The sequence below is a fragment of the Lotus japonicus genome, chromosome 1 (assembly GCF_012489685.1).
Source record: "Lotus japonicus ecotype B-129 chromosome 1, LjGifu_v1.2".
Taxonomy (NCBI): Eukaryota; Viridiplantae; Streptophyta; class Magnoliopsida; order Fabales; family Fabaceae; genus Lotus; species Lotus japonicus.
In genome coordinates, this window is record NC_080041.1 from 88,722,559 (window position 1) to 88,749,570 (window position 27,012).

Genomic DNA, 27,012 nt, shown 5'->3' on the forward strand with positions numbered 1-27,012 from the left:
GTTGTTTTAAAATAGGGAGGATGCTGATCTGTTTTGGCACTATGCATTTAATTTTTTTCCCCAACTTGCAATATTTTTTTGTATTTCATTAGAATTTCAAATGTCCCAACCAAATAATACAGTATTTATAAACTAGCCCCTATAATAATGTACCTTTCAAAAAAGAGTCAAAAAAGGAAACCTCCGTGTTCATAATATATATGCGGCGATTCGAAAAGCAAATCCCCAAATTGGAATTGACAAACGCGGAACCCTAACGCACCCTCCTTTGTTCCTTCTTGTCATTGTGTGCGTGAAGGCAACGCAGCAACTCCATGGTGTTCTACTTCAAAGCTCGCCCTGAAGCTGGCGATTTCACCATCTTCATGGGTCTTGACAAGTATGAGAATGAAGAGCTCATCAAATACGGTTTTCCTGAAGACATCTGGTAACCCTAATTTTGCAATTTCGCAATTTCTTCTTTGTTTCCAGAAATTCTCTGCATCTGTTTGGTTCCTTCATGGTTTCATTTGATGATCGGTTGTTTTTGTGTGGCGGAGGTTTATGTTTTGTATCAACTTCGATTTGTTGTCTTATTTCTGAACATTTAGAAGCCCCTTAATACAATTTTCTAGAGTTTAATTTATGGAGTAGCCATTGAATGATGTTTTGATTTGGTTTTGTGCTTTGCTTAGATTTTTTTTATTTTTTCTAAAGTTTGGGGACTTTTTGTGTGGTTGACTAATGGTGAAATCTGTCTATTGTAGGTTCCATGTTGATAAGATGTCTTCGGCCCATGTCTATGTTAGGCTGCACAAAGGTCAGACTATCGATGACATGAGCGAAGGTTTACTGGAAGACTGTGCTCAGCTTGTCAAAGCAAATTCAATTCAAGGTAAAAGAGTGAGACTGCTTTTGTCTCTGATTTATTAATTTAACTGATGTTTAGCACCCGATTTGATCGTAAGTTGTGTTTCACCTTGCCCCTAGCAAGGTTTCTTCAGTAGTCAGTGAGATTAATTCTTGTGCTAGGTTGCAGGATACATATGTGTAGTTATTAGTGATTTTTGTTTTCTTCCAATTCCCATTAGTATGTCTATGTACTTATCTTTCCTTTTTCTTTACTCGTGGCAGGAAATAAAGTGAACAATGTTGATGTTGTTTACACTCCTTGGTCTAATTTGAAGAAGACTGCTTCAATGGATGTTGGTCAAGTTGGTTTTTATAACTCAAAAATGGTAAATGCTTTTTCTTTCTGTTTTGTCAGTTCCTTGTCTTGCCTTTTTTTTTTCACAGTGGGTGGGTGGATGAATGCTTGAGCTTCCATTTTCAAAATCTCATCATCAGGTTCTTGTGCATTTTAGGTTCGAACTGTTAGAGTGGAGAAGAGGATAAATGAGATTGTTAACAGGCTAAACAAGACAAAGGTGGAAAGAACTCCTGATTTGAAGGGTAACAAGTTTTCTTCTCTTTCCTTTGACATGTAATTTTCTTTGAACATTCATGTTTGAAGTTGCAAATTGCTATTTGCTGGACGAGGAGGCAATTTGCTTATTTTTTGGTTATCATATCTACTCATTAACTCACTGTGGTGTCTCATATGCAATAGGCTTGCAAAATTGATTTGACTTATCTGATCTTCATAGAGTATATTTCTATTCTACTTATCTGATCTTGTTATCGTTTTGAATATGTGTGTTGCAGCTGAACGAGAAGCAGTTAATGCAGCTGAAAGAGCAGAGAGAAAGCAACACCTGAGAGAAAAAGTGAGAATTTTTCTTCTTATAATTAATGTTCAACCAAATACTGCTGTCATCATCCTCTCTATCTTAGCACAGTATATTATGTAGTATAGACTCTTAATTTAACAGTATAATTTAATTTTGATGCTTTCACTTGCCTCCAACAATGCATCACACTAATTAGTTTGACAGTTGACAACTCATGTAATTGTTATATTTAAACTCATAAGATGTCGTGTTATCATATTAGTGAATCTAGGTGCATTTTTTTCTTTCTAAAACCCCATTGCATCAAAACTAAACACTGTATATTGCACAAACTGTTACTAGAGCTTTACTAGTGATCATGCTTCCAAGTGCAAAATTCTTTTAGACCCAGTGCATTAAATTTAAACAACCTATGTTGCACTAACTGTTATGATAGCTTGACTAGGGATCAGGTTTCTATGTGAATTGCTGAATGCCTGTTTTTATGTTTACCATTGTATTTTTAGCTGGCTTGTTGCATACCCTTCAAAGTCATAGTTTTGTAAATCCTCTTTTCCTTTGGCCTCATGGGCTGCTTGAGTTTTTCAGGTCATTTTGCAGCTTATTGCCCTTTCAGATGTTTTGCTTGTGAACGTTGTTAAGAATGTGAAGATCTCATAAAATGCTTTGAGTTGTACATGTGAAATTTAATTACTATGCTTTAGTCGGTAACTTTGCCGTAATTTCTTCTTTCTAGTTCAATTTTCTTATCACAGAAAATGCTTGAATAAATGTTAGAACAGTTTTTTTGGAGTTGTTTTCTTTATTTAACCACATGTAGAGCTCTGTGCAGAAGCGCCGTGAGGAAATGGAAAGACTTGAAAAGGAGAGACAATCAGAGCTTAGGAGCTACAAGGGCTTGATGGTTGCAGAAAATATGACATCCAACAAAGACATTGCATCTGGAAGCAAATCACTGCAGGAACTAGAGGAGGATTTTATGTAAGCACTGATCATTGGATTACAGGCAGATGACTGAGTTCAGCTTGCTGCCATGCGGATTTATGATGATGAAACTGCATTTGTCTTGGTTAAGGATGAAGGAGTGTGTGCACAACTGTGATTGAGGGATGAAGGAGAAGGGAAGAAAACCCTGGGGGGTATAATATTGTTTTTGTACCTGATGATAGAAATGAGACCATGAGTTTTACATTAATGTTCTCACTGTTGAGTGTTGAGTCAAAAACTCAAGTTTCTTGCTATGATTATCACAAAAGTCCTGTTAACCTTGTTCGGTTTATAGTTTTATTTTCCTTTTGGAATTCGATGTTAACTGCATTTGATTACTGGGGAATTATGAGGTGTTCTTGGTAATACAGAGAAACTTTTCATTCTTGTTGATATTAGGACTAGTGGTGGAATATTTATTCATTTAGCGATACGCAAGCGTGCATGCACTTTAAATGGATTAGTCTTCATAGACTTGTATGATCGTAGTGTGCATAATTTTTTTTCAAATTTTTTTTTTTGAAAGTAAACTGCAATTCTATTAAATGCCAATTGGCTCCAGAAGAGTTACATCATAAATAACTAAAGGAAGAGCGGCATCAGGAACCTCTTCAACCCATACAAAACCAGCATAGGTTGCAGCATTCCTAGCCAAAAAGTCCGCAACAGTGTTACCCGTATGTTTAACAAAACTAAGATTAACATAATCAAAAGCAGAAACTAATAATCGACAATCTGAAATAATAGAACTAAGATATGATCTGCCGGCCTCCTTCGCTTTCCAAGCCTTGAAAAGTTGTAGACAATCAGTTTCCAGTACCTCATGCTCACGACCTCCGCCAACAAGGGAGAAATAATAGAGAGAGGATAGAAGCAAGCTGCTGCCATAACTTCTCCCTCACCACCATTCCCATCCTAGCTGGACCATCAACAAGGAAAGATGCATCAAAATTGCATTTTATAATACTTAGACCAGGTCTCCTCCAACGCGCAGGGAAAGCCACCGCCGGTGCACTAGCTTGGTCACGGACCTGGACCTCCTCCATGAGACCACGCGCACGTCCTAGGACAGCTTCCGTGATCACCTCTCGCTGCTAAAAGCATTTCTGATTTTGTGCTTCCCAAAGAGCATAGACAATCGACTGTGCCATGGCAGCAACCTCGTCGTCACCAAGTTGAATCACGACCCTCCAACACTCTCGGAACGACGGAAAGGAGTCCCCCCGCACACCAATCTGAGACGCGAACCACACTCTCTTCTCTGTTGGGCAAAGCAAAAAGAGATTATCCTCATGCTCCATCGCTGAAGCACAGAAGTTGCACCCGGGATCAACATCGACACGACGATGAAACAAACGCTCGTTCAGCGGCAAGTACCCAGAAATCACACGCCAACTTTGCACCATGGCAAGGCTCTAGTTGCCTAGAAATCCTTCCAAAACCGAGGCTCCATATTGGACGAAGACGAGGACCTCGCTTGGTCTCTAGCAATCAACTGTCGCATGAAATTATAGCCTCCCTTGGACGTGTACTGTCCATTAGTGGAGTCAAGCCAACATAAAGCATCCGGGCCCCCATGCATCCCTAGAGGAATTGATAAGATTCTAGCCGCGGAACTTGGGTTAAAGACCATTTTAATCAAGCCTTGCTTCCGACAATTGCTGGCAAGGTCAATAAGAGATGACACATAAATTAAATTATACTCGTCAACCAAATTTTGGCGGCAAACATGGGTAGCTTCTCCCGGTACCCAATTGTATGTCCATATGTTAACCGTGGACCCATCACCTATCCTCCAAATCCCTCCTCGCTCAAACATCCAAGCCGTTTTTAGGATACTCGTCCATGCATAGCTTGGACGATAACCTTTTTTAGCCTCACGCATGGAGCATGTATTAAAATAAACTGCTTTATAAACTCTAGCAACCAAGCTCTCTGGGCGAGTATAGATACGCCACCAATTTTTTGCCACTAAGGTCATATTAAAAGATTTGAAATCTCGGAAGCCTAGGCCTCCCTCTGCTTTACTTTTGCTCAAGTTTTCCCACTTTGTCCAATGAAGGCCACGCTTAGTAGGATCCCCACTCCAATAGAATCGAGCTATCATACTGTCAATATCTGCACAAATAGCATCAGGTAAAATAAAGCATGACATAGCATAGCAGGGAATAGCCCGGGCTACTGACTTAATCAGAACCTCACGCCCAGCTCTCAAAATGAATTTTTCTTTCCAGCCTTTAAGCTTTTTCCAGACCCTATCTTTGACAAAATTGAAAATTTGGGTTTTTGACTTACCAATGATAGTCGACAAACCCAAATATCTGTCATAGCTTTCCACCTCCTTTACTCCCAATAGCTGTTCAAGCTCATGAAAACGATTATTAGCCACATTTCGGCTCACAGAAAGCATTGACTTGTCAAAGTTTATCATCTGGCCAGAGGCACGCTCATAAGTCCCAAGAATGTTTTTCAAACATTGGGCCTCCTCTACCGTCGCTCGTGCAAACAAGACATTGTCATCTGCTAAAAGCAAATGAGAAATAACAGGGGCGTGCCGACTAATTTTAATACCACTAATCTTAGATGACAATATAGATCGTTCAATCAAAGCTGAAAAAACTTCTCCACAAAGGATAAATAGATAAGGAGACAACGGATCCCCTTGCCTTAGGCCTCGTTGAGGAGCAAACCTTGGCTGGGGGTTCCCATTTAGCAAGATAGAAAAGAACACAGATGTCACACAGTTCATAATCAGGCTTACCCAATTTTCCGGAAACCCCATGCTTCGTAAAACTGACTCAAGAAAAGACCATTCAATACGGTCATACGCTTTGGACATGTCCAATTTTAGCGCCATAATGCCATTCCGGCCAGAGATTCTTTTCTTCATATAGTGAAAACACTCGTATGCAATTAAAGCATTATCAGTTATCATCCTTCCTAGAACAAAATCACTTTGGCTTTCACTAATCAAATCAGGCAGAATCAGTTTAAGTCTATTAGCCAAGACCTTAGTAACAATCTTACAGATTACATTGCAGAGGCTTATTGACCTAAATTGTGTTGCACGTTCAGACTTTTTTATTTTTGGGATAAGGACCAGCAAAGTATGATTGATCATACCTGGAGACACGACTCCGCTCAAAATTTTCAAACAGAACTCAGCTACATCGTCCCCAATCACATGCCAGAATTTTTGATAAAATAGGGCAGGGAGGCCATCCTCTCCCGAAGCCTTTGTTGGGTGCATCTGAAAAAGAGCTTCCTCTATGTCTTCCCTCGTGAAAGGCTCGCCCAGGATCCCCAAGTGTACTGGAGTAATACGACCTGCAACAAGAAAGGGAACTTCCTCGACACCCGATGGGTGGGAGGTAGAAAACAAATTAGTAAAATAGTCCATAAGGACACTCGAAATCTCTCTATCATCCTCATACTTTCTTCCTCTGTCATCTCTAATAAGCTCTATCATGTTTCTTTTCCTTCTCTGGGACGCCTTTTGATGGAAAAACTTCGAGTTTCAGTCCCCGTGCTTAAGCCAAGTAGCTCTAGACCTCTGGCTCCACCAAATCTCTTCTTGTTCAAGTAAGGAATCCAGCTCCTTGCTAGCCTCTGTTGTGGCCAATATTACTTGCTCTGTTTGTGTTTTCTTTTGAAGGTCATCCACTAGTTTACTCTGATCACGTATCTTCCTAGGCAAGTCTCCAAATTTTGCCTTCCCCCAACCATCTAGAGCCCTGCTAACCCCTGACAAACTGGATAAAACATCCTCACCCCCGGCACACCAAGTCTCTATCACAATTTCAGCACACTCCTCCCCTTCTCTAAGCCACATCTCCTCAAAACGAAATATACGGGTTCTCTTCACCTCTTTCCGCTGCCTCCGATTCCCACACATCAGCAAAATAGGACTATGGTCAAATGAATTGGTTTGTGGACTAGTCTGCATAAATTTGCAAGATAAATGAATTGGTTTGTGGACTAGTCTGCATGTGTCAAAACTTAAAACATGATTTTGATTTAATTTTTTAGCCTCAATATAATTTTGTTTAATATGAATAAACGGGTTGGTCATCAATTTTTTTTGAACAAACTTTTAATATTTGGGTTTCATGTATGAACTTGTGTGAGGCTGCAATTAGAAAAATCACACTTATGAAGTCCAAACTTGAGTTGGTTGTTGGTCATGCAGACTAAATCCAATGCATGATGGATTTTAATAATTGGAAATTAACTATTCTTTGTTGATTGATTGACTTTGAAATAAACAAACAGCAGAAGATTAATTTTTATGCTATTATTTAGGAAAATAACAGTCTTATTGACTGATAAGATAGAGCTGTTTCAGCTTCTATTTTTTAGGCTTTCATCTTGTAGTTGTTATGTTTTTGAATTTGAATTTTATGTTGGAGATTCTGCTGTATAAAACCAGTTGCTATGCTGCTGAATAAAAATATGCTTTATGCTCCCAATTCTCTGCTATCGTTCTTCTCTTCTACCCATACTATATTTTTAAAATAACCAACAAATTGGCATCAGAGCCCTCTTCTTGAGGGACCTGTAAAATGGATGCTGGATCAAGCTTCTCACATGTTGCTACTCCTGTCTTTGATGGGGAAAGCTATGACCTTTGGGCTGTGAGAATGGAGTCCTACCTAGATGCTTTAGATCTGTGGGAAGCCGTGGAAGAGGATTATAAAATACTTCCGCTGCCGAATAATCCTACCATGGCTCAGATCAAAAGTCACAAGGAGAGAAAAACAAGAAAGGCAAAGGCAAAAGCTTGTCTTTTTGCTGGCGTTTCAAAAACGATCTTCCCCAGAGTCATGACACTCAAAACTCCCAAAGAAATTTGGGACTACCTGAAGGAAGAATATGCAGGAGATGAGAGGATTCGAAGCATGCAGGTGTTGAACTTGATGAGGGAATTTGAGTTACAAAGAATGAAGGAGTCAGAGACAATTAAAGAGTACTCAGACAAATTGCTCACCATTGCCAACAAGGTAAGGTTGTTGGGCACTGAATTTCCTGATTCCAGGATTGTACAAAAAATCCTTGTAACTGTCACTGAGAAATATGAAGCTTCTATAGCAAGCATGGAGAACACAAAGGATCTTTCGCAGATCACTTTGGCAGAGGTGTTACATGCATTCCAAGCACAAGAGCAAAGAAGGCTTATGAGGCAAGAAGGAACTACAGAGGGTGCCTTACAAGCCAAACTGCAAAACAACAATGGTGGAAGAAACAAGAAGAAGAAGCAGAACAATTTCAACAAGCCTGGAGGTTCTAACAAGTACCACCAGAAAAACAACACTCAGGTTTCTCCACCTTGTCCTCACTGCAAAAAGACAAATCATCAACCAAAATGGTGCTGGTGGAGGCCAGATGCAAAATGTCTCAAGTGTGGCCAGCAAGGACACATGGAAAAGGTATGCAAGTCTCATCAACAACAAGGAGAAGTCAACGTTGCTGAGGATCAACAAGAAGAGGAACAATTGTTTGCAGCAACATGCTTTGCTGCCAAAAGCTCCACCAAATGGCTCATAGACAGCGGCTGCTCAAACCACATGACTTTTGACCTTGAACTCTTCAAAGAGTTTAAAGAAAAAAATTCTAAAGTCAAAATTGGTAATGCAGCTTATCTTGAAGGAAAAGGAAAAGGAACAGTGGCAATTCAAAGCCATACAGGTCTGAAATTAATTTCAGATGTTTTATATGTTCCTGAAATTGATCAAAACCTTTTGAGTGTTGCTCAGTTGCTGGAAAATAGCTATAAGGTGCTGTTTGAAGACTTGCACTGCCAGATCAAAGATCCAGAAGGCAAAGAAGTGTGCAAAGTTCAAATGAAAGACAAAAGGTTTGTCTTGGATCTCATGAACCTAGAACATGCTGCAGTGCACAAAGAAGTTAGCAACAATACAATACTTTGGCATAAGAGATTGGGTCATTTCCATCATGACGCTCTAATATTCATGAAGAAGAACAATCTTGCAAAAGGCTTACCGGAATTAGAAGAAGATCTTCCAACATGTGCTGCCTGTCAATATGGAAAGCAGTCAAGACTCCCATTTCCACAAAGTACGGCATGGAGGGCTTCACAAAAGTTACAATTAGTTCACACAGATGTTGGAGGACCCATAAACACACCATCATTGAATGGCAGTAAGTATTATATTGTTTTCATTGATGATAACACAAGGATGTGCTGGATTTATTTTATGAAGCTTAAATCTGAAGTTGCTGACATCTTTAGGAAGTTCAAAGCCTGGGTTGAAACTCAGAGCAAGTGCAAATTGCAGATGATCAGATCTGATAATGGATCTGAATATACCTCAGGAAGATTTAACAAGTTTTGTGAAGATGCAGGCATAGAACACCAGTTGACAACACCTTACTCCCCCCAGCAGAATGGTGTTGCAGAAAGAAAGAATAGGACAATTATGGAGATGGCTAGATGCTTACTTCATGACAAAGGGCTACCAAAGAAATTCTGGGCAGAAGCTGCAAATACTGCTGTATTTTTGCAAAACAGGCTGCCAACAAAAGCTTTACAAAGAAGAACACCGTTTGAAGCATGGTACAGTTACAAACCTGAATTGCTTAATTTGAAGACATTTGGCTGCTTGTGTTTCTCTCACATTCCTCATGTAAAGAGAGACAAACTAGACAAGAAAGCAGAATCTGGGATTTTTGTAGGCTATAGCTTAACTTCAAAGGCCTACAGGATCTATTTTCCACATAAGAATAAAATAATTGTTAGTAGGGATGTTAAATTCATGGAGTCAGATAGCTGGAGTTGGGAAGATGAAAATAAATCTGAATTCCAGGAGGAGAATGAAGATGTGGATGATGAACCAGTTAGAGGAACAAGATTACTTTCTGAAGTTTATCAAAGGTGCAATCTTGCTGTCATGGAGCCTGCTGGATATGAAGAAGCTGCAACTGATCAAAAGTGGATAAATGCAATGATGGAGGAGCTGAAAATGATTGAAAAAAATCAGACATGGGAGTTGATGGACAGACCAAATCATAAGAAAGCCATTGGAGTCAAGTGGGTTTATAGAACCAAGCTTAATCCTGATGGTTCTGTGAACAAGCATAAGGCAAGACTTGTTGTCAAGGGTTATGCCCAAATGTTTGGGGTGGATTTCTCTGAAACATTTGCCCCAGTTGCAAGGTTGGATACAATAAGGCTGCTGCTTGCACTTGCTGCACAAAATGATTGGATTGTACACCAATTAGATGTCAAATCAGCCTTTTTGAATGGATACTTGGAGGAAGAAATTTTTGTTGAACAACCAGAAGGATTTGTTTTTCAAGGACAAGAAGATAAGGTTTATCGATTAAAGAAGGCATTGTATGGCTTAAAACAAGCACCAAGGTCTTGGTACAGCAGAATTGATACACATTTAGAAAGCTTAGGCTTCGTGAAAAGTCTAAGTGAGTCTACCTTATATGTTAAAAAGGTGGATGGTGATATACTTGTGTTATCTCTATATGTTGATGATCTATTCGTTACAGGAAGTAGCAAGAAGATGATTGACAAGTTTAAAAAAGAAATGGAAGATGTCTTTGAAATGACCGATCTTGGAAAGATGACATTCTTTCTTGGTATGCAAGTGCAGCAAAAGCAACATGAAATATTTGTGTGTTAGGAAAAGTATGCAAAGGAAGTCCTCAAGAAGTTCAACATGAAAGAGTGCCATCCAACAGCTACTCCAATGAATCAAAAGGAGAAGTTTTGCAAAGAAGATGGAGCTGAAAAGATTGATGAAAAGCTGTACAGAAGCTTAATAGGATGCTTGATGTATTTAACAAGTACCAGACCAGATATCATGCATTCAGTGAGTTTGCTATCAAGGTACATGCATTGTCCAAGTGAAATTCATTTTCAAGCAGCAAAAAGAATTCTTAGATATGTTAGAGGAACCACTGATTATGGAATAAGATACAGGCAAGTAAAAAGCTTCAGCTTTCATGGTTATTCTGATAGTGATTGGGCAGGATGTGTTGATGACATGAGAAGCACCTCTGGTTATTGTTTTACTCTTGGTTCTGGAGTTTTTTCATGGTGTTCTAAAAAGCAAGAAATTATAGCTCAGTCTACAGCGGAAGCCGAGTATGTAGCTGCTGCTGCTGCTGTGAATCAAACTCTTTGGATTAGGAAAATCATGGCAGATTTGCACATGGAACAACATGGTAGCACTCAGATTTTGGTGGACAATCAGGCTGCAATTGCAATATCCAATGATCCAGTGTTTCATGGAAAAACAAAGCACTTCAAGATAAAGCTTTATTTTCTAAGAGAGGTTCAAAGGGAAGGAGAAGTGAAGCTAATCTACTGCAAGACATAAAATCAAGTAGCTGATATCCTAACCAAGGCACTTCCAAAATCCAGATTTGAGTTCTTGAGGCAAAAGCTTGGAGTTTGCAGTTCCAAAGTCAAGGAGGAGTGTTGATTGATTGAATTTGAAATAAACAAACAGCAGAAGATTAATTTTTAAGCTATTATTTAGGAAAATAACAGTCTTATTGACTGATAAGATAGAGCTGTTTCAGCTTCTATTTTTTAGGTTTTCATCTAGTAGTTGTTATGTTTTTGAATTTGAATTTTATGTTGGAGATTCTGCTGTATAAAACCAGTTGCTATGCTGCTGAATAAAAATATGCTTTATGCTTCCAATTCTCTGCTATCGTTCTTCTCTTCTACCCATACTATATTTTTAAAATAACCAACATTCTTCCGGCATATTTTTTTTTTCTCTCCAATATTTTTCTAACACCTTTCAATTTCTTTTCTCTTTTCTTTCTTTCACTTTTCTTTTTACACCCTCCTGAAGGATCACGCGCTTACCACTACGCCAAAATCAATTGGTGTTAGTGAGGGCGCAACGTTATTTCCTTATAGCGTAGCAGACAGCGCCCCGTTTCGAACGCTACCTAGCAGGCAGGATGCTGGCCCACCTGGACCCAACAATCCCCCCCCAGCACCTGCCAGCCAAACTAGCTGCACAACATGCCTTCCGTGGGATTCGAACACGGGACCTAGCTCTGATACCAATTGAAGGATCACGCGCTTACCACTACGCCAAAACCAATTGGTGTTAGTGAGGGCGCAACGTTATTTCCTTATAGCGTAGCAGACAGCGCCCCGTTTCGAACGCTACCTAGCAGGCAGGATGCTGGCCCACCTGGACCCAACACCTCCACTGCAGCCGGTTTGGAGCTTGAACCCTAGCCTCAATCAACCTCCTCTTGCATGCAATGCCACCTCTACCCACCACTAGATGCAGCCATTCATGGCTTGGAAGGCCCCAACCATGGCCTTCCCTCACTCCCCAAATCCTTCACTTTAATTTTGTTTTTTTTTAGGTAAATTCCAATAATAAAACGAAAGTAGCTGCCCAAAGGCTAATACACCATGACATATAGGAGGATTAAGACCTGGAGGAGCCTCCTCAATTCAAACCAAGTTTTGAAAAGAAAAAACTTTCTTAGCCAAGAATTTGTAGCTCTATTGTCACTTTTACGGACAAAATAAAAACTTATAAAATCAAAACTGCAAGCAATCAAACGCCAATCTTGAACTAAAGATAAAACGTATGACGACTCGGTTTTAACCTTTCTCCAAATCTCATATAGTTGTAAACAATCAATCTCAAAACAAACAGAAAGAAATCCTAAATCCACATCCATAAAAATAGCCCAACATAAGCAAATGGCCTTGGCTATTAAAGGAGAAAGCACCTGAAAATGAGAGGTTGTAGTTGCACCAAGAACCTCACCCTCACGGTAACGAGCAAGGAGGCCAAACCATTTTTTGGTGCAAGCATTTGATTATGATAAGTGTGTGAATTATGATTTAGTTAACTTGATAAATTTGCTTTTTTTAAGTTCCCCATATTTTCTAAATATTAATGGGAGAAGTATATGTAAGTGGCGAGAATGGTACTAAGGTCACCTCACCGCATTTGTATGAATGGAAAAAAACTCTCGTAAGTAGGTGACTTCATCACAATAAGTTTCATCATGATGTAATTGTTTTCGGCTTGAACAAAATTACTTTTGATGAAAGATATTTGTAAGCAATCACATCCATCATGATGTGATGTTGTGTAAAAAAGTTTACATGCGGTAGGTGTATGGCTAGTAAGCTCTTTACATTTTTTTTAAATTATATAAAAATCCATAATTTAATTAAAAAATACTATTATTTAACTAGCAACTACCAAAAATATTTAAATTTTATGCATAATTAAAATTGAATAGCAATCTAATTTATCTATATACAAACTAGTATAATTAACTAAGTTTTGACGTAGTGGTTCAACACTTCGTCTCTTGGTTGACGTAGTTGTTGTCAACCTCCTACCACTAAATAGTAAATACATTAACATTAAAATGATGAATTAGTCTCGTGACTATCAACTATAAAATACCTTGGTTAACATTTGTTTTCAGTACACCGGAGATATAAATTGCACTTTACAGAGATTGAATTCTGGACCTCCCTTACCAACCCACATGTCCCCTAACTACTACAACTTCAGCTGGCCGGTCATTCGTGGACCCTTAGTTAACACTTAACACCAAAAAAACTAGGGGTGTAAGCGGGTATGGTCTGATCCGCGAATCCGATCAAACCGAACACATTATGGTGGGTTAGATCGGATCATTGGTTTGATTCAGATTTTTTTTATTGAATCCGATCACCATCGGTTCGAGTATCAGATTTAGGGATTGAAAAACCGATCAATCCGAACCAACCCAATCAATTGAGAATTTTTTACATTAAGCTCAAACACTTTCAGCCCATTACATTACATATTTATATTTGTATTAGAGAAGTTAGTTTTATTTGGATTATATGAATTATGTCATTATTGAATGTTAAGCTCTTTAAAAATGTTGGATTTTACTATTTTATTTATTTATTTATAATTTTTCACGTTTTTAGAATAATTTTCGTGCATATTTTCAAATAATATTTTTTATTTCAAATCCGACCATCCGAACCGAACTAATCCGATTATCGGGTTGGTTCGGTTCGGATTTAAAAGTAAAAATCATGAAATCCGAACAAATCCAAACCGAACATGTTTGATTGGTTCAGACATTTAAACACCCTAAATCCGAATTAATCCGGTACGATTACACCCCTAAAAAAACATACGAACTAAAAAACTAAAACTAATATAGTACCCAATAAAAAAACTATATACAAGTATTTAGTACAAAAAAATAAAATAAAATAAGTATTGCTAGAGTTTGGACCGCGAACCGGAACCGACCGGATCAGAAATCCGAACGGACCTATATAACTCAGAACCGCTCTTTCAAAAATGCAAGCAAGTATCGAGGTTCAGTTGCAGCATCTTCCCATAAACCCTAGATACTTCTTCATCTTCATCAATGGCGACGCCGACCACGTTGAACGAAGAAACAACCAAGAAAGTGATACGACAAGTACGAACACGAATCATATTCAACTTGTTCTCTCTATTTCACAACCGTTCATCGATCATCAAATTTTCTCGTTTTTTTTCAGGTGGAGTTCTACTTCAGTGATAGCAACCTTCCCAAGGACAATTTTATGCGGAAAACCGTCTCTGAAAGCGAAGATGGCAGTATCCTTCTTCTTCGTTTTTCGTATTTGCTGTTTGTTTCTCGTGTTACTGTATTTGTTGTGCTTTGTTCAAGTGATTTTGGAATTTTTCATTGTTGGTCTTGACCTGGTTATACAGTGGTTAGTTTGGCTTTGCTTTGTTCTTTCAACCGAATGCGCCAGCACCTTAATTTGGGTGATGTAAAGGCTGAGGATGTGACTGAAGATACTGTTAAGGCTGTTGCTCATGTTTTGAGAAATTCTGCTTCACTCAAAGTCTCTGAAGATGGTTAGTTTCCTCTGCTTAACCCTTTTCCTGTTTGTTTTTGTTATTTTTCCGCAGAATTTATGCAGTTTTAATCTATAATAATTGGAGATTATGGGGTTACTGCAATGTTGGCATGGATTTCTTTGCTTAGGGGAGGAGATGGGGATTGATTTCACCTCAATTTTTCTGGTATTTGTGCTTAGTGATTGCACTTAGTGTGTATTAACAGATGTAGAACAATAGAACATACAATTTGTTTGTTTTCCTTTTAAACATTTTCTGGCCATTGAGGAGATGATGAGTGCACATGGTCATAAACAAGTTCATTCTTTTTTAACTTTGTGACTCGTGAGTGGCGCAATGAAATGGCTGGAAAACATGATGTAAATTGGGATTAGGCTCCTCGAAAGCAAGCTTGTCTTCGAAGCAAGTAAATTAGGCTATATCCATTGTTTTCCTTACCCTTACTTTCACATTTTAGAGGAGCTTTTTTGTTTAAAACGCACAAAAGTGATGAAGGGAAAGGGAATATGCTGATTACTGACAGTAGAAAAGTACTATTCTGTTTCAGGAGTAACATCACATGTTAAAAGATAAAAGAAGGCAAAACTTATGCCATAACTGAAGAATCATAAGAAAGTAACTGCTCCCTAAACAAAAGCTGAAAAATAAATGCTGTCTAAAACTGAAACATAACAGCCCATTAGCAGCCCTAAGCATTAGTACGCACATTCACTGTTGACTGGATAAAAATGTATTGTTTTTATTTTTAGATGTTAATTATACTGTTGAATCAAGGCTGGCAAGTTATAATCCTTTACTTTCTTTACTATTTGCATGTTTCAGGGAAAAAAGTTGGCAGGACAACTGAACTTCCAAAGACCGAAGAGGTCATTGAGCAGGTGGATATAAGAACAATTGCTGCATCACCATTTCAATATGATCTGAAGCTTGAAGATGTGGAGACATTCTTCAGTCAATATGCTAAGGTAACAATAGCACCTGTCGCTATCAGTTCTTAAGTACAATTTACTTTGTGAGCTCTTTACTTTTTCCTTTTGAATTTATATGACAGACAGCGTTTTTTTTGTACAGGTCAACAGTGTGCGTCTTCCCCGTCATGTTGGGGACAAAAAGTTCTTCTGTGGCACTGCCCTGATTGAATTCTCTTCAGAGGAAGAAGTAGAAAAAGTTCTCAAGGAAAAATTGGTCTATGCTGGGGCTGAGTTAGAATTGAAACCAAAGTAAGGGTGCTTATAGCCATTCAATACTATTGTCTGGGATGAATTATGCTAAAGAGAGTTCAATTTGTATTTTATAGATTATATAGACTATAGAATATTTTTGTTATTTTGTATGCAATATTTGAAAAGAAGGTCCAGACTGATTATATTGGTGAAGATTTTAATTTCACTGCTTTTTATATATGTGGATATTTGCTGATCTTTATACCCAATTCAGGAAGGACTTTGATGCAGAGAGACAAAAGGAGTTAGAAGAATATGAAAAATCTCATCCATCTACTGGTTCAAATCATCAGAATAACTCAGATGCAGATGAATAGTAAGAAGCTGCTAATTTTTCCTATACCTCATTTAAAAAGGAGGTAGACACATATGAACTGATGTTTTTTCTTTCATTTTTATAACAGCTACCCAAAAGGCTTAATTATTGCCTTCAAACTAAAGAGCATTTCTGATGAAGTTCCTTCAGAACAAAATGGTGTTGATCAGCAAGCCAATGACAATGCTGTTGTTTCTAAAACTGATGAAAAAATTCCATCTGAAATTACTTCTGAGAAAAATGACGAAAAGGTTTCAGAAAATGTTGACAACGATGAAGAAAATAATGAGATAAAAGATGGAAAGAAAACTCAAGATGAAGAGAAGAATCCCAAAGCTGATGAAAAGCTTTCAGCTGCTGCTTGCAAGGATAACATGGATGTTGTCTTGCGTGAGGATTTGAAGCGTGTGTTTGAGAAGTTTGGTGCAGTGAAGGTACTTGGGTTTCCCCCTTCCATGTTTTGGAATTTTAAGCCTTCTGATAATGTTTTTACAGCTTTCTACTTTAACTAATCTTTATTTTTTGATTTCTGAGTTTATTTTCCCGCTTTTAGAATGATGCTTTTGGTATTTTCTTTAATAATCTCCTCGATGGTGGTTAGATCCCTGCTACTAAGAATTGGTCAGCCTTTTATGAATTGATTAAATATTATTGTTTTCTTGTTTAGTACATTGATTTCACGATGGGAGCAGACTCAGGATTCATTCGATTTGAAGAAAGTGAAGCGGCTCAAAAATCTCGTGCTGCTGCAGTTCTTTCAGAGAAGGGAGGCTTGGTTGTAAAGAATTATATTGCTATGCTAGATCCAGTGACTGGTTAGTTCCACTTCAAATTTATCTATTAATTTTTTAACACATTTATCTCATTTTTGGTTTGATTTCATTCGTAGTGACTTAGTCTCAAATTTTTTTTTTCATTAAGTGGTTTGCAATGATATAAGCTGTGCTCAATTTAAATGGTAAAAACTTGCACTCGATGAACAAACCTACTTATCCTGGAGAGAAGTGATTTAGATAGCATAGTTGCCGAGATTGGTACCAAGCTGGTATCCGCTGAGATTTGTCTGACAGTAAATTTGATTGGTTGATTGAGCTTCTTTTGCTTGTTATATGATCTCAGGTGAGGCTGAAAAAGAATACTGGTCCCTGCTTCGTGGTAATCAAGACAAGCGTCGAGATAATTTTAAGGGTAACCGAGGAAGGTAAGTGTCTGGATTGCACGATGTTATGATTTTGATTTCACTATTTTTTCCCCTTTGAGGGTTTTCCTTTGTTTTGCTGGTTACTGTGGAAGTGGTGGAACTGGGATTTAATTATATCATCTCATCACACAGGGGAGGTAGGCATGGTAGAGGGGGAGGGAGACACTCACGCTCAAGAGAAAATGACTCTGCAGCAGGTCGTCCAAATAAAGTTCAGAAAGTTGGTACAGCGGCATAATGGATCATTCGAAACTATCTTGTTAGGTGCAGGGAGATTTTCGGTGAACCAGATTACTGGTTGGTCACCTGATGTATTCTCAGCTTCTGAAGTTTTGATTTTATGGTTTTCTGTTTTGCATTGTTATTATGTTGCAACGTTTCTATAATTTAATAACTTTTATCCGTATGATTTCCTCCACCGCTTCTCTAACTCTATTATATCACATTATCTTCACATACCATTACAGCCGCGCATAGTTGTTGGATAGCGGTGTCTCTTAAACATGTTGACAAGGGTTTGGATCTTAGCCGCGTGTATGGAAAATGATTTATTACCCACTTTTGTGATCACTACGTCACGAAAGAGTTAAGTCTTTCTTCCTCTTGTGGTTCACACTTCACTGAATACTGTCTATTAATTCTTAAAATTGGTCTATTAGCTAGTGGCTAGTTGCCACCATTGCAATCCATTTTCAGTGTTGTATGCCTAGTCAATTTGTTTTTTGGGTGTAGACCCAGAGTCAATTAATTACACATTGACAATCTTAATTCTTAACACTCACGCTGGACTTCATGTCATTATTTGCATTCAATAGATTCAATCTTGTGGCGTTAACTAATTTGAAAATTTTCAAAAGTTAGTTCATCTGTCGCTTTAGATTTAAGCCTTTCTCAAATATTTCTGTAGTATTGTGTTTTTTTATAACAGTTGGGGTTTTCTTACATAAATACTACTAATCCTTTTTTTTGACATAATAAACGAATCATTTTTCAAAAGTTCAGTATAACATTTTACGATAAGCTGGCATTTTACCGGACCATTCGCTATGCAATTCGTTTCCTAACCAATACACTCATGTCACCCCAACTGGACTTTCATCATCATGTTTAGGAAACAATCTTGTTCAATTTTTATCTTAAATAAGTGCTAATGTTAATTTGTGCTCGAGCCAACAAATATTAAAACATAACCTAAATCATAAATAATAAAAGCAATTTCGCTCGGTGAAGTTCAATGGATGAATATGCTTCTAGAAAACAACAATTTAGAGTGACAGATGCTCTCATAAAACATATTTAGAGTTTTCTAAATTTATTTCTTTTTGTTGTTGTACGGTGTGTAGAAGCCTTAATAGTCAATCTAAGCTGAATCAACATAAAACAAAACTATTTGACTCATTCAATAGATTTGGTATATCTATCTATCTAACCAAAAAAAGGATTTGATATATCTATCTAATTTTTTAATTAATAAGATCATCCTCTATTTATTATAATTAAACACCTATATTACGCAATAAATATTATTGTCCGCAACATTATATTATATTGTAACTACCAAAAGCGTTAAAACTAATTCAAGCGTTAGATCTATTGGATGCAAATTAGTACTTAAATTCTATTCTATTTTTTTTAGTATCTATATTTTTTGAGAACAAAACTGAATAGGAGAAAAAAATGTGGTTGAAAATTGACTGAATAAATACAAGATAAAAGATAAATAAAGATGGCTTTTATATTTTGTTTGAATTATTTTTTTGCCCGTTGCACATTTAAAAAAAAGACGCACCTTATTGATTGATTCACACGTGTCACAATCAGAACCGTAGAAAGCTAAAGAAGTTGGAAGTTTAAGTATAGGGTTTGAAACTCATTCCGCCCCTTTTTGTTTGAATAGAGAGAGATCAAGACCGTTTCATTCACTCACTCACTTTCTCTTCTTCTCCTTCTTCATCTTCACCATCTCGTTTCGCTTCTCCATTTTCGATTGTTGAAGTGCATTTGCAGATCGATCTTCAATTTCAATCTCCGTTTCTATCTGCAGATGCACTCCGTTTCGATGCGACTATCGATTATCTCGCGTTCTGAAGCTCAGTCCGGTGAGTCAACTTCATCGAACTGTCTCTTTCTCTCGAATTTCGTTTTCCGTGTTCGTTCGTTCTTCGATTTTGCAATTCATGTTATCTCAACGTCGATTTGTTCTCCAGTGTTGTGTTTTTCGAACAATTGAAATTTGAATTGAATTGCTCAATTTTAATTTTGAATTTAATTTTGTGATTTTGAAATTGGCGACTCGATTCATCTTCCTGGACTGAGATTTATGTGAATTGGATTTTCAGTGGTTAATTTGATGTTGGTTTACGGTGTGATCCGATCCGAGTAGTGACATGTGAAATTGTTTGGTTTGGGGGAAAAATAGTTTCTGATTTCTGTACATTTTCCACTTCAATTTCTCCTGATTGAGATTCATCTTGTTGTTTTTTTTTGCAGAAGAAGTTTTCTAGGGTTGGACTGTTATTAGAATGATTTGGAGGACCAATTCTGAACAGAATCGTAGTCGAGGGGGATTTGGTGAATGCTACTTTACCTATCTGCTTACAAACTATGGAAGGTGAAAGGTCAACCCCTGCTCCATCGGAGGGAACCGTGGACGGTGTTCAGAAAATTAGAGCTCTATATGGGTAATTCTCGAATTCGTCTTTCTTTTTGTTTGGTTGATCTTAGACAGTCCTCTGGGCTCTACAATTCGATCTTATACTAGTTTACAATTGGTGCCCCTTGTGTTTCTCTCTAGCTACAAGACAATTGCTGTACCCTTAGCAATTAATAATGGACATGCTTATCTTTGGAGATGTTATTTGCTTTACTTTTAGGAATGATATATCCAATAGGGGTGTGGGTTTTCAGTACTTGTTTTCCCTTATTAATAGTTTATCTCTCAGCTTCGTGTTAGTCAATTAGGTATGAATTTGTGTCTTCAAACGCTCATCAAGGGCATGATACAAGTTTCCCCTTTCCATAAGGGAAAAAGCCCAGTCAGTCCATGTTGATTGGTGATATATTTATCCACTACAAAAGAAATTAGCAGACTTCGTGACTTGGTTGTTGTTTTCTTTGTAGAGGATCAACATCATGGTGTATCGGTCAAAGTTTATATATTGTTAATAAGTTAAAACATAAACACCTAAGAAACAGAAGCCATGCAATTTAAGATCGTTAAGTGTGTTTGGTTCGACTTTTGGGAGCCTTAGAATTAACTCCCACTAACCAAAATCACTTTTAGCTGGTTATGTAGATGTTTGGCAATTGACTTAATTGAGTTTAGTCCCAAAATCAATTCTGCGGGGAAGTTAGAGAGTAGCTCAACTTTTGCGGATAACATATTCAACTGTGGGATTTCATAACTGGGTTTGACAACATTACCCTATAGAAATAACTTTTCCCATAAGGTTATCCAAACATAATCTCTTTACTTTTAATTCACTTTAACTCACTTTTACAAGAATTAATTTTATCAAACTCAATTCTGACAACGATCCAAACATGCACTAAGTCTAGTAAGTCCAACTCAAATTTGAATTTCTATCCTTTCTCTTATGATAAAATGTATTTTTATAGGAGGACTACTGGGCCAACAAGACGGTCTACTAAAGGACAATGGACTCCTGAGGAGGTAAATTTTTTAATACTTAATCATATGCATCTCTCTGTAGTAATCTTGTTTTGTTTATGCAACAAGATTTTTTTTCTACGTATTCATGATATTCTTTTAACTTTTTCATGTAATTTTTTTTTCAATTGATTATAGTTACTCTTTGGAAAATGGTTATATGATATATAATAGTATAATACCATGACATTCTTCATATAATATATGAACATTTAGAATTTTTGGAGTTTGGACTAAGATTTTTCCTGTAAATATAAGAAATTTTATATTATTAGGTGAACTCATGGATTTTGTTTTTGCAGGATGAGATTTTGCGGAATGCTGTTCATCGTTTTAAAGGGAAGAATTGGAAAAAAATAGGTACTATTTTTAGGTAGCATGGAGTACATCTGGTGTTCGTTTTTCTATTGTCCAATACTTCTACTTTTTATGTTTTCATTTTATATATGTCTCTATTCTACTGGCATCTCTTTAGTGTGGCTGTGTCCCATCTGATCAATTTATTGTGCTGTTTCTTCAGTTGGACCTAATAGCTTTAACTGGGCAATTCATTTATGTTTTGTTTTTTAAATTAGAAAAACTCCGTTTCTTGGGGGATTCATCTATATCTTTCTTTTTTAGGTATCCCTCACCAGTTCTGTCTTTTTCAGTTACACTCATTTTTGCGTGTTCATTAATCATCTTAAGCATTTTTTATGGGAAATGCAGTATTTTGTTTTTTTAACTTGTTATGATTACCAAATGTGTTTGTAGCGGAGTGTTTCAAGGACAGAACTGATGTACAATGCCTGCATAGGTGGCAGAAGGTCTTAAATCCAGAACTTATCAAAGGTCCATGGTCTAAAGAGGTTATCTCTATTTCCATTTCTTGTGTTTTGATTTAATTTCTACATTTTGGTGTTTGGTCTGATGTAATATTTGATGTATTGAGCTATCAACTTTTCTGTTTCGATATCTAATTTGAACTTACCTACCGAATCTGATTGCAAACAGGAAGATGAAATAATTGTTGAATGTGTGAACAAATATGGGCCTAAAAAGTGGTCTACTATCGCACAACATTTACCTGGACGTATTGGGAAGCAATGTCGGGAAAGGTATGACTATTGGATTTCTACTGGTTTTTGTTAGACAGTAAGTGTCATTAGCTTCTTATACTGTCCAGAAACATTAAATTAGAATATAAAATATTTATTCAAACAATCCTTTTTCCTATAGCCTCATACGTAAGTCAAATTGGAGGATTTGGAGGGATACAGTTCATTCTCATTAACATTATTTGTTAAATTCATTAGGTGGCATAATCATCTTAATCCTTCCATAAACAAGGAAGCATGGACGCAGGAAGAAGAGTTGGCTCTAATCCATGCTCATCAGATTTATGGGAATAGATGGGCAGAATTGACGAAGTTTTTGCCTGGAAGGTAACACCATATCAAAATCCTTGTAACACCATAACAAACACCAGATCAATTTATTATTTATGTTTTTGTTCCTGGACCAATTTCAGCAGGAATCTGGATACCTAAAGTACTGGGTATTGCAGGAGAGAGGAAGACAGAGAATGATATATGAGATATCGACATTTATCAATAAAATTCACATGTCTTTCTCTCTTCCTTGAGGATACCTGCAGTAATTTGTATGCCTGGTTTTCCGTGTGAAGTTTGGTTTCATTTTTCTCTTGTTTATCAGTAAGCATTGATAAACTTGTGCTTCTGTGGCAACAGGACCGACAATGCTATAAAAAATCACTGGAACAGCTCTGTTAAAAAGAAGTTGGATTCTTACTTGGCGTCGGGCTTGCTCACTCAGTTACAAACTGTACCAATCGCTGGTAATCCGAATCAACCTATTGCTTCAACCTCTTCAAGGTTACAGCGTAGCGGAGATGATAGTGGTCCTAGGGGGACTGAAGAAGAGGAAGCTTCACAATGCAGCCAAGAATCAGCTAATGCTGGTCACTTTCCGTACGCCGGAGATATGAGCATTGCTGTTTTCGAAAATGGGGAGGACTACAGGCCAAATGAAGAATCTAATCTAGGCAATCCTAGTCAAGTATCGTGTTCAGAGCCATATTACATTTCTTTGGGTGATGTTTCTGCGTCCCTGCCAGACACAGCTTGCCAAGAGGATTACTCTGCTCAAATGATTGAGTACACACATGAACCTAGACATATCACAAATGGGGAAAACCAGCTTAGTTCACATGCCTTACCAAATATTTCCTCACTTGGCTTTGAGCATGAATCATCACAGGTGCAAAATGGTTGTATAGTTCCTAGTGAAAGTCATGACATGGTGAACGTTCCATTCCATTCTTCAGAGCACATGTTCATACCTGATGATGAATGTTGCAGAATCCTATTTTCTGAGGCAATGGGTGATTATAATAAAGGTGAAAACATGATTGACTCGAATGGTTGCGCTTCCCTTCATTCACCTTCATCAGGACCTTCTTCTTCTGGTGCTAGGTTGCTGTATACTGCAGAAGCGAATCAGTTGCTTGGGTCTGAGGATCAGCAGTTTATCTCCGAAGCACATGATAACTTAATTTATGCAAATGGCTTGAACAGCTCTCCTTGTATTGATAGAAATAGGATAGACAGTGCAGCAATGCAAGAGACACCAGGTATTGAGAATGATACTTCAAGTTTGGTCCCTGTAAATAGTTTTTGCCATGGATCAGATACTATTCAAACTTCAAATCCGAGAGATGAAGAGCCAAATGGGCACGCAGAACAGGAGGAAGCAGGTGCTCTGTGTTATGAACCTCCCCGTTTTCCAAGTTTGGACATTCCTTTCTTAAGCTGTGATCTTGTACAATCTGGGGGTGATATGCAGCAAGAATTTAGTCCCCTAGGTATCCGCCAGTTTATGATGTCTTCTATGAACTGTCTAACTCCTTTCAAATTGTGGGATTCACCTTCTCGCGATGATAGTCCAGATGCTTTGTTGAGAAGTGCTGCTAAAACTTTTACAGCTACACCATCTATATTGAAGAAACGAAGCCGGGACCTTTTGTCGCCATTATCTGATAAAAGAATTGACAAGAAACTTGAGGTTGACATGACATCTACCTTGATTAAAAACTTTTCCCGTTTGGATGTCATGTTTGTTGACAATGAAACTCAACACTTGCTTTCTCCAGCTTCAGTGGAAAAACTGAACTCTGGTACCTCTGTTGAAGATGACAGAGAAAATCACAGAGAAGCTATTAAAGTGGAACAAGTAGAGGAGAAAAATGAATCAGCAAATTTGGACGACAAAAAGTCAGAAGAAGATACTGATAAAAGTAATTCTGAGGATATGACTGAGCAGCGACCTCTTGATATTGATTCCAAGACAACAAATAATGTTAATATTGTTGCTGTGACTGTAAGTATTACTATCTTAAAATCAGCTGTTATCCAGAATGTGATAATTACTTATCTTGTTATTTAATTTGTCAGATGCCGCAGCCTTCAGGAATTTTGGTGGACCATGATACTAATGACCAACTGCTGCATTCTCCTCGAGGTGGTTCAAAGTCAGAGAGGGTTCAAAGTTCAAGTGCCCGAAAACAGAAAAATCCATGCACAAAGGTTAACTCTCCATGTATTAGAGCAAAGGAGCACGAAAGACTTTCAGTTGCTGTCACTTGTGTGCAATCCGTCTGTTCATCAGGCCCAGGGGAGAGTTCGGGTGATCATACTGCAAATGATGGAGCCTTTGAAACGTATAGCATGTAATATTCTTTAAATTAACTATATTGTTCTTAGTATTATAGCATGGCTTTTAGGTGCAGTTTATTAATGATGCTGGGTTATTTGATTATTTTGTAAAGTGCAGCTATCATTGCGTGGCACTTGAATATTCATCTATTTCAAATATTATTCTTATGACCATACTGTTTCTGACTGACTGCTTGATTTCAGATTTGCTGGAACACCTTTTAGGAAAAGCCTTGAATCACCTTCGGCATGGAAATCTCCTGCGGCTTGGAAATCTCCTTGGTTCGTCAATGCTTTTTTGTCTAGCCCCAGGCCTGGCACTGAACTTACGATTGAGGTAGTGTAGGTTTTGCTGGATAGTTACTGTCTTGGAATAGATATAGTTTCCACAACTAAAAACTGTGAGCATGTTTACAGGATTTTGGGTATTTGTTGAGCCCAGGTGATAGAAGCTACGATGCAATCGGACTGATGAAACAGGTCAGTGAACAAACCGCAGTTCAATATGCCAATGCTCATGAGATTTTGGAAAACCAAACTCATAAGGCGTTGTTACCAAGAGATGCATCTGGAAATGACCGGGATGAGGAACAGGAAAACAATGATCCTAATAATCAGCCTGTAAGCCATTCTCATTTGTCTTCAAATGTATTGGTAAAGCTAGATTTATCTAACCCTCTGATCCACATATTCACCTGCATACATTTTCTTGAAAGTTGAAACATATTTGGATCTTCTACTATTTCATGATGAAACTTTGCTGGCAAGAGAAGCACAAGTTCATAATTAAATTTAAGTGGTTTATCATGTGTCTCTCCAAAGGAAGGATGAGTTTTTTTTATGCTGAATGCAGCAGCCCATTTTTCTCTCTTATCTCTTTTGGGGGTGAATTGATGCTTTCTCTTTTTCTATTTGTCAATGGCTTATTGCACATATTAAATTAATTTGTTTGCAGGTGGAGCGTCGCATACTTGACTTCAGCGAATGTGAAACTCCGGGCGATGATAAGAGCAAATCCTCAGGTGTGACATTCTCTAGCCCTTCTTCGTATTTGTTGAAGGGTTGTAGATAAATAGCTGCTTCACAAGCCTCCTGTTGTTTTGTTCTTCATATTTAAGTATAGAGAGATGAGACTTCAATTCGTAATTGTAACAACAGAATCTATTTCAGTTCTTAGGATTCTTGATTCTTAATCTGTCACCTCATATATATAGTAAGCAAATTACAATCATGTAAAAGATTTGGACTGTTCTCCTGCTTGATTAAATTCTGTTGCCGAATGTCCGCAGCATCACAAAAACTACAAATTGAAATGAAGTGAAGAAAGATAACAGAGAAGCCATGATACCATGTAAGAAACTTGAGTATCTTATTTTAATGTAGCAAAAGTTCAATCAATTCAAGCTACAACCCTGGTGGCCAAAGAGGAATTCTGGCTGCTCTACGTTGACAAAACCAAATGCTACGAGCTCAAGTGAAGATGATTCGCTCATAATGCGCCAAGATTGGTTAAATGGCCATATAACCATATAGGATACTTTTCTAGGTAGTTAAACTTTCTCTAGCCCCATTTTGAATTTTGATTCTTGCTAGAGAAGCATGGTGCTCACCTACCTTGGAGATCCTTCAAGCTCTAACCCTGGTGGCAAAAGAGGAATTTTGGGGGACTTGATCTTGTGGCTATTTTGGCTAATCTACATTGACAAAACCAATTGCTACAAACTCAAGTGAAGATGATTAAGGAATATGTATTAGGTTTAATAGCTTTGTCGTGCAAGCCATGAATTAAAACTCAGACCATTTGTGTCGCAGCCGTTGAGAACTAATAAGTTTGGTCTTTCAACAAAGACCTATTAGCTAGACCGGCTAGGATGAAATATGTGTTAGGTCAACCACATTATTTTTTTGGAGGAAGATAATGTCATGAAAAATCTCTCAAGTTTAAATAAGTCTGGCCAGTTGACCTTTCATAAACATTTACATATTTCGCTTAATCTTATATTTTTAGGTTGTTTTTTTTTTTGTTACAGCTTAATCATATATTTTTAGGTTGTTTAAATCTGTTGACCAAAAAAAAAATCTGGTGACTTTTCTTTCCCATTTACTAAAAAAAATCTGGTGATTTGACTAAAAAATTACGTTTAAATGTATGAAGAGAGAAAAAAATTACATCACATATTGATTATTATACCTTCATATGATTTTTTTTGAAACGCCTTCATATTATTAGGGAACGAATTAGGTGATTCACAAGTCACCATTATTAATTTGATATGGGGCCATTAATAAGATCCACAAT

General features: G+C 37.5%; 4 protein-coding genes across 5 annotated transcripts; all 4 read left to right on the top strand.

Annotated features, from left to right (window-relative positions):
• The first annotated feature begins 176 nt into the window (after positions 1-176).
• Positions 177-3,089, top strand: LOC130727534 (uncharacterized). Of its 2 annotated transcripts, none has more exons than XM_057578688.1 (6): positions 177-427; positions 747-874; positions 1,114-1,217; positions 1,344-1,431; positions 1,684-1,745; positions 2,530-3,089. In XM_057578688.1, the coding sequence occupies exons 1-6, from the start codon at positions 315-317 to the stop codon at positions 2,692-2,694; spliced, it is 660 nt and encodes a 219-aa protein (XP_057434671.1). In that variant the 5' UTR covers positions 177-314; the 3' UTR covers positions 2,695-3,089. The 2 variants fall into 2 exon arrangements, with proteins under 2 accessions (XP_057434671.1, XP_057434672.1); XM_057578689.1 differs by having other exon boundaries at positions 182-427; positions 2,542-3,089.
• A 7,295-nt stretch (positions 3,090-10,384) lies between these two features.
• On the top strand, positions 10,385-11,047 carry LOC130710799 (secreted RxLR effector protein 161-like). The gene has a single exon (XM_057560167.1). The coding sequence runs from the start codon at positions 10,385-10,387 to the stop codon at positions 11,045-11,047; it is 663 nt and encodes a 220-aa protein (XP_057416150.1).
• Positions 11,048-14,034: 2,987 nt separating this feature from the next.
• On the top strand, positions 14,035-17,748 carry LOC130727536 (la protein 1). The gene is made up of 10 exons (XM_057578690.1): positions 14,035-14,159; positions 14,242-14,320; positions 14,438-14,587; positions 15,413-15,555; positions 15,662-15,810; positions 16,028-16,129; positions 16,218-16,563; positions 16,797-16,944; positions 17,249-17,330; positions 17,463-17,748. Exons 1-10 carry the CDS (start codon positions 14,106-14,108, stop codon positions 17,566-17,568), a joined length of 1,359 nt encoding a protein of 452 aa, XP_057434673.1. The 5' UTR covers positions 14,035-14,105; the 3' UTR covers positions 17,569-17,748.
• Positions 17,749-19,219: 1,471 nt separating this feature from the next.
• On the top strand, positions 19,220-25,980 carry LOC130727537 (transcription factor MYB3R-1-like). The gene is made up of 12 exons (XM_057578691.1): positions 19,220-19,429; positions 19,821-20,011; positions 20,949-21,003; positions 21,303-21,360; positions 21,754-21,848; positions 21,994-22,097; positions 22,296-22,424; positions 22,731-24,378; positions 24,453-24,727; positions 24,918-25,050; positions 25,131-25,334; positions 25,669-25,980. Exons 2-12 carry the CDS (start codon positions 19,935-19,937, stop codon positions 25,783-25,785), a joined length of 2,895 nt encoding a protein of 964 aa, XP_057434674.1. The 5' UTR covers positions 19,220-19,429; positions 19,821-19,934; the 3' UTR covers positions 25,786-25,980.
• Positions 25,981-27,012: the final 1,032 nt, after the last annotated feature.